The sequence below is a fragment of the Helicoverpa armigera genome, chromosome 3 (assembly GCF_030705265.1).
Source record: "Helicoverpa armigera isolate CAAS_96S chromosome 3, ASM3070526v1, whole genome shotgun sequence".
In the NCBI taxonomy this organism is placed as follows: Eukaryota; Metazoa; Arthropoda; class Insecta; order Lepidoptera; family Noctuidae; genus Helicoverpa; species Helicoverpa armigera.
Genome location: NC_087122.1, coordinates 8,765,401 through 8,778,132, shown reverse-complemented (window position 1 = coordinate 8,778,132; position 12,732 = coordinate 8,765,401). Strand labels below are relative to the sequence as shown.

Below are 12,732 nucleotides of genomic sequence, written 5' to 3'. Positions count from 1 at the left end.
TATGTACCTATTGAGGTGAAGTCATCCACCCGTTGATTCCATTTCATTGAATTTTAGCTGATTTGCGTGTAATAACTGATATACTGATAATTTTGTGAGAATTTTAAACCAATAACTAGTAACACCTAGATTACTAACAGGAATCATTTAATTTATTAATTGTTTCTCTTTTCATTAACAGGAACACGAAAATTATTATAAAGGGTTAAGTAAATAATACACAATTTGCTTTCATTTTATCTATTTCAGTGTAACAAACATTATTCATTATTTTATATGTAGAATCATCTACCTACCTATTAAAGTTAGCTTTCCTTAGTTAATCTATATAGGACAAAGATTGGGTTATCGGCAAAGTTTTACAAAGTCAGAGATAATGCCAACTTTGTCCGAACTATGTACATCTAAACTAAATGCTTGTCTAATTACATAATTGATAATTTAAATGTTACACAAACTTGCTATGGATCATCAAATTAAGTATAGAAACTTTTTGGTGAAGCTGTACAATTCGCGATAGTTAACTTTGCATTTTTGTAGATAGCTATTTAAACCCTATTTAAAGCTTTTAACCCATGTCAAATGGCTATCTTCAGAAATGAAAAGTATTTTTTTTTTAATTGTAACGTATTAAGACGGACCTTTCGCAATAAATATAGAACACAAGAGTTTTACTATCGCAATGTATATATGTAATTTATAAAAACTTAATAAAACTTTATTCAGATACACATGGTTCAAAAGCGTAAAATCAGTAGTCAACGCACTGATCCTACGTGTTATATGTGACATTCGTTGCTTTAAAATTTAATGAAATAAAAACAGACTGCGCGACCACCCTTTGTAAGCATTTTAGTACAAAAAAAAGAATCCCAATTGAAACAAAAAACAAAAATGAAATAAAAACGAGATTCGTAAAAACCAATATAAATATTTCATGTGAACGTTGGAACCTATTTCACCCAATATCAGGCAAGTGACAAGTTTTCCGCATTCCATATTTACTGCGTAAAATACTTTCACCATCTCTAGAAAGCGCAACATCTAAAAAAATAACACATCGTGCAAAAACATTTACAGCTTCAAATGTATTATTTTCTATTGCAGCAAACCACTAAAATCCATCCGTGAGATTTGTATGTGTGTACCGATATTTTTTTTCAAATTCAATTCCCGTGAAGTGCTCGAAATCCATGACTGAACGATTAAATTTTATTTTGTTGTGTCTGAATTGAGTGTGATAGAAATTTAAATATTTTTTCGTGCATTTATAATCTCGTACGCATTGATTTCCGTCGATTTAATTGCTTTTCAGAGTTATTTTATTACAAAAGGTGATTTCTATGCTATTGTTCGGCGGAATCCCGTTTGAATACTAAATTGCCGAAAATATTGAATATTTTAGTTTTTTACGTTGTGACTTAAATATGATCATTTAAAAATATATGCATATTATTATATGATTTGCAGACAAGTAGTAAATATCGAATTTCAAGAAAACAATAACAGAGTAGGTAAAATCTATATATTTATAATTGACAGTAAGACAATTACTTAACAAACAGCCATTTATCCACATTAACGCTACACTTACAAAATAAAATAAAATAATATTACAGAACCATTAAAAAATAAATCAGCATGACAATTTATTGAAGCGACATTATTTGTTCTACTTATCCAAAAAGTCTTTGGAGGTGTATTTCTAGACTATTCTAAGGGATTCGTTTAAGCTTGTATATTCAATATTTACATAGTTCATTCGTAGTTCACCGCACATAGTTTACATTCCTTTGTCTAAGAACCAATATTGCGTAGCTAGCGGTACTTTCGACTAACGTTTCCATGTAAAAAAAATATGCCGAATTTTTATTTGTTGTCTCCGTTCTCCTTTTCGGCTTTGCAAATCAATTGAAACATAAGAGGTACAATATATTGACTCTGACATGAAGATTGTGTGACAATAGAACTGAAACCAAGCCACAAATTGACTGTTCTCAATCACGAGTATGGATGATCTTCAAAATAAAAGCACAATATCATATCTTTTCCACTTTTACGTGAATTTTATTTTCACGGATGTAAAAGCAGAAAAACGGAATTCGTTGGCTAAAAGTAGTAAATAATAAACAAGCAGCCAACACTATTGCTAGGTTAGAATATTTTGGACGCAGCGTTTGATTCATGCGCTTGTTTTCATGTAGCCGAGCGCCGCCACGCCGCTCCCTGCAGTTCGATTTATGTCCACAGATAAATCAACGCAAATTGAAAGTACACTCGCTTAGGGACTTTTAATAGAGACTCCAAGGATTTTAATCCATTATATTTATTAATTTAGTCATTACTTTATCGCTTTTTCATTGTAGATAAAACAGCCTTAAACCTGAAAGTATCTGCTTCTGAGTCGTGATCGATGGCAGTTTAAGCGCCTTTGTCTTTGTCTCGCCTTTGGCATTTATATCTAGAGTACCTATTTATATTCGCTTCAAAATATTGACGTACCTTTTAAAGGTCAAACTTTCAATTTCCGTGTTTACATTGTTGATTTAAAGCCAGCACCTAATACATATTAATAAGGACAAAACAATATTTTTCTCACCTGTAGGTACATTAAATATAAGTGATCTAAGCACCTCAATTTTTCACCACATAAATGATAAACATCTATCGTAAATTCTAGTAATCCGTTTACTTCAGTATACGTGTATAACTTGACGGCAATAACTTAATTTGTACCGCAAAGGACCTCCACAAAGTTGGTTATCACACGAACTAAAATCAAACACTCCGTATCTTTTAACTAGATTTCACTAAAGCGTCCATATCGAAGTTACGTGATTTCAGTTCTCAGCAATATTCTCTAACACGAACAGACTCCGTAGAGAATGATATTCACTTTATAAAGCCAAGTCTTTATTCATTTAAGAATACACTTTTAGTCACTATAGAATCATTAGGTATTAGAGTTTTTTCAGTTAGCAGCATTTGATCAGTTTCAAAGTCTAAGCACTGGTAAGCACAGAATGTAGTATAAAAGGTATATGGTGACGGAGATGAAGTTGGCGGCTGCAGAGGCGGCCGGCGCGGGAGTCGGCGGGCCTAGCCGGGTGTTCGCCCGGACCACTTGGGAGCGCCACCGAATCGTGTAAAGCGGCTGCTGCCGAGACAGCGCTACTAACCTAAAGGATAAAATAAACTTGTTAGAATTATATGCGGACCTTATTTCATTGTTGTTTTTGATGTTTTAAATATGTACCCCTTAGTATGTATACCTATAGTGTGTATGCCTTATTTTTGGGGATACATGCATTCAACAGCCACCATTATCAACGCAAGCATCCAACGTATGGCTGTACCAAAATTTCTTGCGTGTAGACTTTTTCTATTGGCCATTATCAAAAGCCCGAAATGCACGCGTTGCACTGCAAAAAGTGTGGTCAATAAAAAACTTTTTTACAAAAAAATTAAACCGACTTCCCAAAACACTAAAAAGCAAAAAAATAAACTATTTTTAGGTGCATCGGCCTAGAATTCGGTGTCTAATGGATGTTACTAAGTTAATTTTGCCACCGACTTCTAGGCCGATGCACCTAAAAATAGTTTATTTTTTTGCTTTTTAGTGTTTTGGGAAGTCGGTTTAATTTTTTTGTAAAAAAGTTTTTTATTTAAAGCTTTTCAGTGATATGTATCCATACAAGTGGGAAGTTCTCATCAATACAAAGAATATAAGTCCAAATACGAGGTATTTTACATATTCAGTTGTCGAGTTCCCTCGACTTTCTCTGGTCTCCATCATCAGGTCAGCTTCAAACCTTCACTGTTGCAAAGGTCTTGTCAATACAAATAATTTAAGCCCAAACACGAGGTAGTTTACATATTCAGTTGTCGAGTTCCCTCGACCCTCTCTAGTTTCCATCATCAGATCAGCTCCAAATCTTCACTGTTGAATAGTGCTTTTAGGCGTACACCTGAGTATCAAGTTTTTACCCTATGTATGCCTACAACTTTCGAAGGTTGCCCTCGATTTCTCAGGGTTTCCATCATCAGATCCTGACTTGATGACTATGGGACCAACTGGCAGCTATTCCGAGTCGAACAAAAAAAGAATCACGTAAATCGGTAAATAAACCTCGGAGTAATCGATGTACATACATAGAAAAAAAAAAACATACCGGCCGAATTGATAACCTCCTCCTTTTTGGGAAGTCGGTTAAAAACCAAACCGTGCAATACAAAATGCTGCAGAGGGCGCTTAAAACTTTATTTACTATCCCACCTGCGTCCAGCAAAAAGAACGTTTTGCGACGACCTCTCGATTCATCGACAAAGGTATAATTTCACACATCGTTATTCAGGATTTACGACAAAAATGTCATTTCGGAGACACACCACGTACCTACCTACGCCTTACTGCTTTCTTTAATATGCACAAAGAAAAAAGATCTTTGTACCTTCCGAAAAAGTAGCTAAATAAAAGCATTCGTTCTTGCGTATTTGGCACGTCGGTTGGTGTATTAAAGCCGAGGGCCATTCATAAATAATTTATCGCAGCGTTTTTCTTCCTTTTGGAAATTGTTTAGATCGCGCTAAAAGCTCAGCGGAAGATTCTTTTGACTTCCGAGCGAACTAGCGACGCGGTTGTATGTACACGCTTTCCGAATATGAATCGAGGATCTTCAGCAATCGTCATCGATTTGTTGGAGCTGTACAAGTGTAGGGTTAGTTACGAAAACACTTGTTTCACACTGTTAGCATGTAATATCATAGAGGTGAATGTGGAATACACAATGGGATTTGGTGTTTTAGTTATCCGGACATTAATTGATCATGTCAACGTTGGGCTGTATGCTAGGTTTGGAATTAATACATACCTAATGACGACGGTATTGAGCCGCCAGGGCAGGGTGTAGGTGTGGTTCTTGTGCCTCGCACAGAATGTGTAGAGCAAGTCCCCGGCGGCTGCCGCCAGGCCCCCGTCCTGCGGGCCCCCGCCGCCCGGCCCTGACCACTCGTGCAGCGTTATGTTCCACGAGCCGCATGACTTGTCCTACCACAACATTTTATGGAATACCACTCCAATGGATGCAATAGTATGTTGGAATACCGGCATCCAAAAGGAAAGTTCTGAACCAATGCAATGTTATAAATCGCAAAAGTTCACAACTATCTACATAAATCTCATATTTTGGTGTTATACGAAGTATTTTAGCGGTTAGTGAAGAATTACAACATTTATTTACCTAAATATTTTAGCTTTAGTGCTCTGCAAATAAAATACCTTGATAAAATGAATGGAATTTCCAGAACCAGAAAATCCACAAGAATAAATTGAAGTCGAGAAGATGACTTAAATAGAAATAAAACTCAATGGCTTTTTATCGTGGCTTACCTGTTCAGACGTGATGTCAATGAACAACTGCCGCTCAACGTTGGAATCTAATACCCAAGTGCATTGTTGATAGAAAAACTCGTTCAGACTACCCGTAACCGACACGTTCCTCGACGATATTTCACCTAAAGGAAAAAAACAAAATGAAGTCCTTGAGAAGAAAATAATAAATTTAAAAGACGACAGCGAAACATCTACCTACGCGGGCAATAATGCGACGTTAAGGCACCACGACGAGCCGCCGCAATAGCGACTTTGTAATTGGAACTTTACGATCTTGTTCAAGGTTTTTTCGATTCAGTGTTACCCTAGGCGGCGTGAAACTGGGTCGTGGCACGTAATTTTCTCGGACGCGCCCCGCCGCGCCACCGAGAACAATATCCGACGCGTTTTTCCAAACGTCTGAGACGCGCTTCGAATGTCAAATAGAACTGTTTGTTTTTCGCTTTATGTGATTGGGGGCCTATGGAGTTCATTGAAGATAAATTGCCGATTATTTGCCCCTTTCCTTGAGATATCTTCATCGAATTATCTCGGGATCGCTTTCGAAAAATGTTCATGATAAGCGTATTGTTTGCAGGTAAACAAGAGTTTGGAGATGATGGTGCGCTTACCGGAGTGAGTGGTGTATGTGCGCTGACCGCACATGGCGTCATCGTTGAAACTGTATGCGGCCGCGTAATCAAAACCGCGGCTCGCATATGTGTAATGCGCCACTGAATACTCCAACCGAACACTCGTCCAACTGCGCACCACGACCGGCAACCACGCCGCCTGTCACAAACAACAATTACGTAAATTAAAATTTACAGTTACCGCTTTAGCTGAAAAGAGGAAAGAAAAAATACAATTTACAACAATAGAAATAAATCTCAACTCAACAATCTTTTATTTGATAAAGTCTACATTGTTTTCCCTGGCAGTCAGTAAAAAGCAAATGTTTCTTTAAGATTCGTGGCAAGAACATAAAAGCTGGGTTCCGCGCGGCTACGCACCGTCATCATAACTGTTAGTGTACGTACGTGCACAGCCTATTGACAAATTCAGCGTGCAGTGGTCGGCGCTAACGGCACGCGGTGGCCATACGTAGGCCGCTACTAAGTAATTGAATTTTGAGGAGCGAGTCTCTGAGCTGTCGCCCCGAGCCGCGTCGTCGGCTGCCCACTAATAACAGGGGCGGACGGATGACATGCCGCCAGTTAGCCCATGTTTTATGAGCACCGGGACATGGTCCGCTACGCCGCCACCCGTTTTAGATACAGTCCAGAATCCATTTTGGAACAATGTGAGGTCGTAACAATTTGGCGCGGATGGCGTCAAACCACGATGGGGGAAAAGCAATGTTAATAATTAAATTACGCGTGCGGCTCACGATGTAAGATAATAATTGGATATTTTTTCTTTGTTTTGTAATACACGCCCGCCAATGTGCACATATTATACATTGAACAGTTCGAGATACAACTGAAAATGTAAATATATTTAATCTATACGAGATTAGCAAGCCACCTAGCAAGTCACCTGTCGCGAGCAAGTATTAAGCATTTCTAATCGCATCTACTTATTTTTCAGGGTAGTACGTTTAATTGTTGCTACATACTTAATAGTAACCCTGTTAGTTAATTATGCGGCAGGCACGGCAGCCGGGCGCGCGGCGTCGCGGCGAAAGGGTTGCTCGTCCTCCCCGTGTTAGCATAAGGCCCCACTAACACGATTAATTTATTTGTTGTAGTATATTCAGAGCTCGCAATAATTAGATCATGCATTTCAGCTCCTGTACACCGAAAACCCCGTGTTTATTCTACTTGAAATTGAAATGTTCAAAGTATAATTCACCACACAGAAATGTTACCATTTGTTCAGATGCTATTACGCTGTATTATGTATCGGTCCCTTGATTTTTACTGTCGATTACCCTCAATGTTTCCCTTAATATTTCAAGCAATTAACGTCAATTTTCTTGTCGATGGTTTCCGAATATTTCATTCGCTCAGATAGCTGTAATGAACGTCAATTCCAATGAATGTCACGTCGAGCACTGTTATTTTTTGAATTGCAAATAAGGGCCCGCTACGTCATAAAGTTATAGGTTCTTGTTTAAAATCACCTCATCTTGTATTCCAAGTGGAACAGGTATTGAGTTGAGTATTTCAGTCATTTTTAGTGTTCTTCACTTGGAAAATTGGAATACTTATGAAAGATCCTGACTGATTATAATCAAGGGCTCTTCCGGAGAGTAGGTACTTAAAAATGATTCGAATTCGGAACGACCTTCGCTGGCAAATCACTTTTTATAATGTCAAATAATGTGTTATGAAGAAACAGAATACGTACTTGAAAATCCCCACAAAGGCAGGACAGGTGAGTTCCATCTCCAGCTACCAGGGCGACATGGTCGTGGTAGTAGAGTGGCGTGTTGGAGCGACACTCGCAGCCCGCGTCACCGCAAGCAGTCCGACACCCGCCCGCGCCCGCAGTGCCTGTGGGCTCGGCGCTCCACATGCGTTCAAGACGCTGGATCTAAAGGAAAATCATAACTTTTTAGTAATTGAGAAAGATCCTAATAAGTAAGTAATCATTTGGAAAATAATAAGCAGGTAAAAATGTTTGTTAAGTAACATGAAGAGGAAGAAATAGTTAATGCGTTGGCTAAGGTGATCTTCACACTGCCCCGCATCACGCTGCATCTTGCGTGTCGACGCACCTACGCGCGTTCCTGCGGGAGTGCAGATCTGCATCATCGTGCGGGTTTTTCACGCACTCACGCGCGTAGGTGCGTTTTGTAAATTCACGCACGGCGGCTTCCATTTTCAAATATACACGTCACGCCCATTCAAAATCACGCGCGTCACTGCGGGATCAGTGTGCCATACCTTGCGTTTCGCCCCGCACCTACGCGCGGGGGTGCGTGTTTCCCCGCATGTATGTGCGTGATCCGCATGAACGCGCGTAGATGCATCTTCAGTGTGTTGGACTATGCGTGTTTTCCATACAAACGGAGATATTTCCATACAACGGAAAAAAACGCATCCACGCACTACGCTGCATCATGCGGGGCAGTGTGATAATCGCCTAAGTCAAACTTATTGTGTTTTACCCATGAAACTATTTTTTTGGATGATCTGTAGTTGTCACAATTACAATGTTCAGTAAATTAGTGTTAAAAATAACCTATTGTACAGCTGAAAAATAATATGAAAAATTTTCTTTTATCTTCTCTTGTAGGTATTATATTTCTATATGTTTTATGAAGATTGACGAAGTCAATGCAACAGAGTTTTTTTGAGAGCGACTAAAAAAAGGTTCACTTCGATAGATACATACGCCGTGGGCCTAAAAAGTTATGCACACAGCAAAAAAAAATGGAATCAAATCCCGCTATAGTAAAATGTACAAGAATAAAAAAACTCGTGTCACTTTTAAATGTTTCGGTATACATTTTTAACAATGTTTTTTATTATTTATTTTTGTTCTCCGTTCCGCCTGACACTCGTGAATTTTTTTCAATGCTAACAGTATTATAAAAGTTCACCGATCTTAATAATTGGGAAAATATTACTGTGTTTATATCACTTGTAACATTTATGTATAAAAGTCAAAGCATTTAAGGTCCCGAAGGTCGATTTGTTAACATAAAATTTTATCTAAAATGAATTAAGTCTTGTCTGAAGCCTTTCAGTACATTTTGGCATATTTAATATTCACAGACGATATTATAATATGCACGGTTGGTAGTGCCTCCATTGTTAGGGTCAGATTATACAAAGTGGTTTCTAACGGCTACCCTAGACTCAAAGCATAGTAGGGTAACAATGTTATCTTTATACCTTTTCATAAATTGTGTCTGTTGAGCTTCTTTTTTTCAACAAAATGTAAAAAGAATTCATATCGCGGATTATGAGAACTCTGGTTTTCCAGGTATGACAAAGTTTTGGAAGCATCCACGGAGTTGGACAGTTTTAAAGATATTTTTAACACTGGGAAAAAACAAAAACCTAGTTTTTCTAAAACTTATTTTAATATACTGTGCTTGCTTCACAAAGAGAATCAGCCAAAATATAATAATAGTATTCAAACATTAGATAAGCTGCACCATACACTTAAAACCTCGTAACTTTTCAGAAAAAAGTCTTTAAGGATGCTGTCCAATATTATGTTTACATAACTTCATAACTTACTTCAATAGTAACGCTCTGATTGGCAGCCGGTATAAACCGGTGCGTGCACAGCAACCGTTCCTCAATGTTCCAGAAGATGTGATGATGTGATGGAGCCGACACGCCCCCATGAGCTGGAGACGAGAGGCCGTAGTGCGTGGCGGCACACGTGGCGTCCGGAGACGCTGTTCCTTCATGTTGTTCTGCATCAAAAGTTCATCGTCATCATCATCTCCCGAGCCTTTTTCTCAACTATATTGGAGTCGGCTTCCAGTCTAACTAAATGTTATGAATTTTTAATCAACTATCATAGAATTTCAGTAAAATGACTGTTACAATGTTTGCTAAGGACCTGGAATTTTCCACATGATAAATCATTTAAGCAAAACTATCTATAATTTCTATCTAACGCGGCTAAGTGATCTTTTTTACAGTTACTAAATAAATATATTTACTTTGTATTACACATTGATCAATCAACTTACCGTTAGGTACCTTTTATAGTTAATTTTATTTCAAGAAAACGAAAATATCCTGGTTCTATATTTTATATACGTCTCGTATTTTTCCCCTGAGCAGTGATTACATACACATCAGATACTTCACACAAACATTCACATTACCCTTAGTAAGCAACGGTTGGATTTAGCTTCTGAATATTATTTCTCGTCCTTTTCTTTTTCACTTTCCATAAGTCATCAAATGTCATTGTTTATGTCCTGTTGTGGAAGCGGAATACATTTTCCTTCATATTTTCCCCACTGATATTTTATTCTTGTCTAGTGATATTGTTTACTCACCATCATGAAAAGCGAAGGCCCCGTCAACAAATTCCTCTTCATCGGAAGTTTGCGAGGTCGCTCTTCGGACTAGGATTGTCAAGTTAGCACCTTTAGACGTCACAGCTTGACGTATTAAGAACCGTCCCGCGGGATCCCTCGCCTCCCGGACGGCTGGTCCACATACCCTGAGAAGAGCTCGGTCCCCTCGTTCGGATCTGTCTCTTTCTCCTCTACCACCAAATTCATGAAGACCTTCTAAGATCTCAATATGAGATCGACAGCTTTGTAACCTGATCATGACAAACAAGAAGATTAAGAAAGCCGAAACTTTTGGATAGTAACATTTTTTATACAATACATAAATTTTGTCAAACAAACAAACAACAAACAAAGAAATGCTAATTGAATACGTTACGTAAGAAACACGGATAAGGAAAATCTACAACAAAACATTTCTTGAACAGGCGAAATTAAATTCCCAAATCATAAATTTATGATTTCTGAGGGCGGGTCTATCAATCAATTGCACCCCGGGGAGAAGCCGGTCATAACAGACAGTTACAACAAAATTGGGACTCCAGATACTGTCACGAAATTCTGTTGTTTTGCTGTACCTACCTACGTTGTATTTGCTATATGAACCAGGGTATATTTTCAATTCTATAAGTCTATGAGAATAGATATTGTTCTGTGCTATTGTCAGTGTATCTCAACGACGAAAAGAAAAGTTTAACCTGTACATGTTTTAAGGTGCTTTAAGGCTACAAATCAAGACTGTGTACCTTCTATCTTGCGCTCTTTTGTAACTCAATAAGACTTTAATTAAAGCTTGTGAGTGCGCTCTCATTATGAGTCTCATTTTACGACTACCGTACTGTCACATGCAGAGAAGGTCGCAATACGTTTACAGAATACATGGATTGTAATCTAAACTCATCCGGATTCCTTCCGCTCTATTAAACTGAAAGAGGGACGGCACCATGAGCGTTAGCACTCGCTCTAACTATCACAGGAAACATAATAGGATGGGTAAATTGTGACTTGATACGTTGTGCACTCACCTTAAATTATAATTAAATAGTGATACTTGGACCACGTCGGTGGGCGCTCCTAGTAGGTGTATGACACACTGGGCCCGCCACGTGCCCGCCCGGGAGTCGAAGTGTCCGGAGCGGGCGCCGCCCGGCCCGTAGCCCCGGACGGTGGCGCCGCAGCCCACCCGCGCCCCGCTTCCCCCGGACACTTCATTTGTCATCCCGCTACTATCTACTGGTATCCTATCCGCTACGAAAAAAGTAATAACATATTTGTAGATGTGTTTCCACTAATATTTCAACGTAAAGAGGCACAATGTCTAGCGTTTTTGCCTTGTTTCGAAAAACAAAGGGTATCTACGTTTTATTCTTCTGTGACAACATAATTTATTATACAAAGCAGTTAATGGAAAAACAGGGGAGGTTTAAAATAAAACATAAAATGATGTAGAGAATTTAACCAGCCAGCACAATTGTTAGGACCGGCGTATGGAAAAGCTTATTGCGGTTTTTATAATAGTCCACAAATGCATTTTTTACGTTCAGCATAACGATGGAGTTTTGTAATAAGAGTATAATAACCTGTCTTTTCGTTTCGTTTTTAAGGATATACGACGAGAATATTATCATAGTATTAGTTGGGATTTCCACGATGCTGGATATAGCTAACTATAATTACATAAAAAATGTTATTTACCATGTTGTATATGATGAGTAAGTGCAGCCAAAGGCGGCGAAGCAGGCACCACGGTGGGAGGAGCCCCGCTGCTGTCGATCCTCTCAATAAACTCGAGCTTGGCTATAAATCCGTTGTAGTCGTACGGCGGCACTAATGGTCCGGAACTGAACACAGGTATCGTCATGTTAGAGAACCGCTTCGTATGTACAAAGAATACATAAGTGGGTACTAGTGATCTGTTCGATAGAAACGACTGTTCGGGCTTAATGGCTGTGTTATGGGATACTCGGCATTAGGAGTGTTTATTTGTTTTGTTGAGAAGAACTGCGAAGAGGTGCTTCATTAAACGTGTATTTTTCATGTATCTTTCACGTTTAATTTAATGTAGTTCAATGCTGATCCTCTACATGACAAAATATAGGTAGTATGGATGACTGTGTTGATCATTTTATTTAAAACCGTCTTTAAATACAATATAGGTAAAAACATCGATTCTAAAGTTATCTTTTAATAAGTCACAGTCGTGTGTGCTAAGACTTATATGAGTTTTAATATAATCTTAGCTGTCGGGATTTGAATATAAAATGTTTGATGAGAAATGAATCAGGACTTATTTTTGGAGCTGAGTTATAAATAAGCGCCTTTTAGTAATCGTAGAGGGATGAAATTTCATATAACCCTAAACTCATAT

At 38.4% G+C, this 12,732-nt stretch overlaps 1 protein-coding gene across 2 annotated transcripts in view; it reads right to left on the bottom strand.

Annotated features, from left to right (window-relative positions):
- Positions 1 to 230: 230 nt before the first annotated feature.
- The window catches only part of LOC110381130 (uncharacterized), a 30,981-nt gene continuing 18,479 nt past the window's right edge, over positions 231 to 12,732 (bottom strand). For both annotated transcript variants that reach the window (XM_049836721.2, XM_049836722.2), the window contains exons 8-16: positions 12,060 to 12,205; positions 11,390 to 11,612; positions 10,347 to 10,618; positions 9,568 to 9,749; positions 7,724 to 7,909; positions 6,004 to 6,163; positions 5,390 to 5,514; positions 4,872 to 5,047; positions 231 to 3,179 (exon numbers count right to left, since the gene is read on the bottom strand). In XM_049836721.2, coding sequence (XP_049692678.1) covers positions 2,996 to 3,179; positions 4,872 to 5,047; positions 5,390 to 5,514; positions 6,004 to 6,163; positions 7,724 to 7,909; positions 9,568 to 9,749; positions 10,347 to 10,618; positions 11,390 to 11,612; positions 12,060 to 12,205 — 1,654 coding nt within the window. In that variant the 3' untranslated portion in view covers positions 231 to 2,995. The remainder of the gene's footprint in view (positions 3,180 to 4,871; positions 5,048 to 5,389; positions 5,515 to 6,003; positions 6,164 to 7,723; positions 7,910 to 9,567; positions 9,750 to 10,346; positions 10,619 to 11,389; positions 11,613 to 12,059; positions 12,206 to 12,732) is intronic.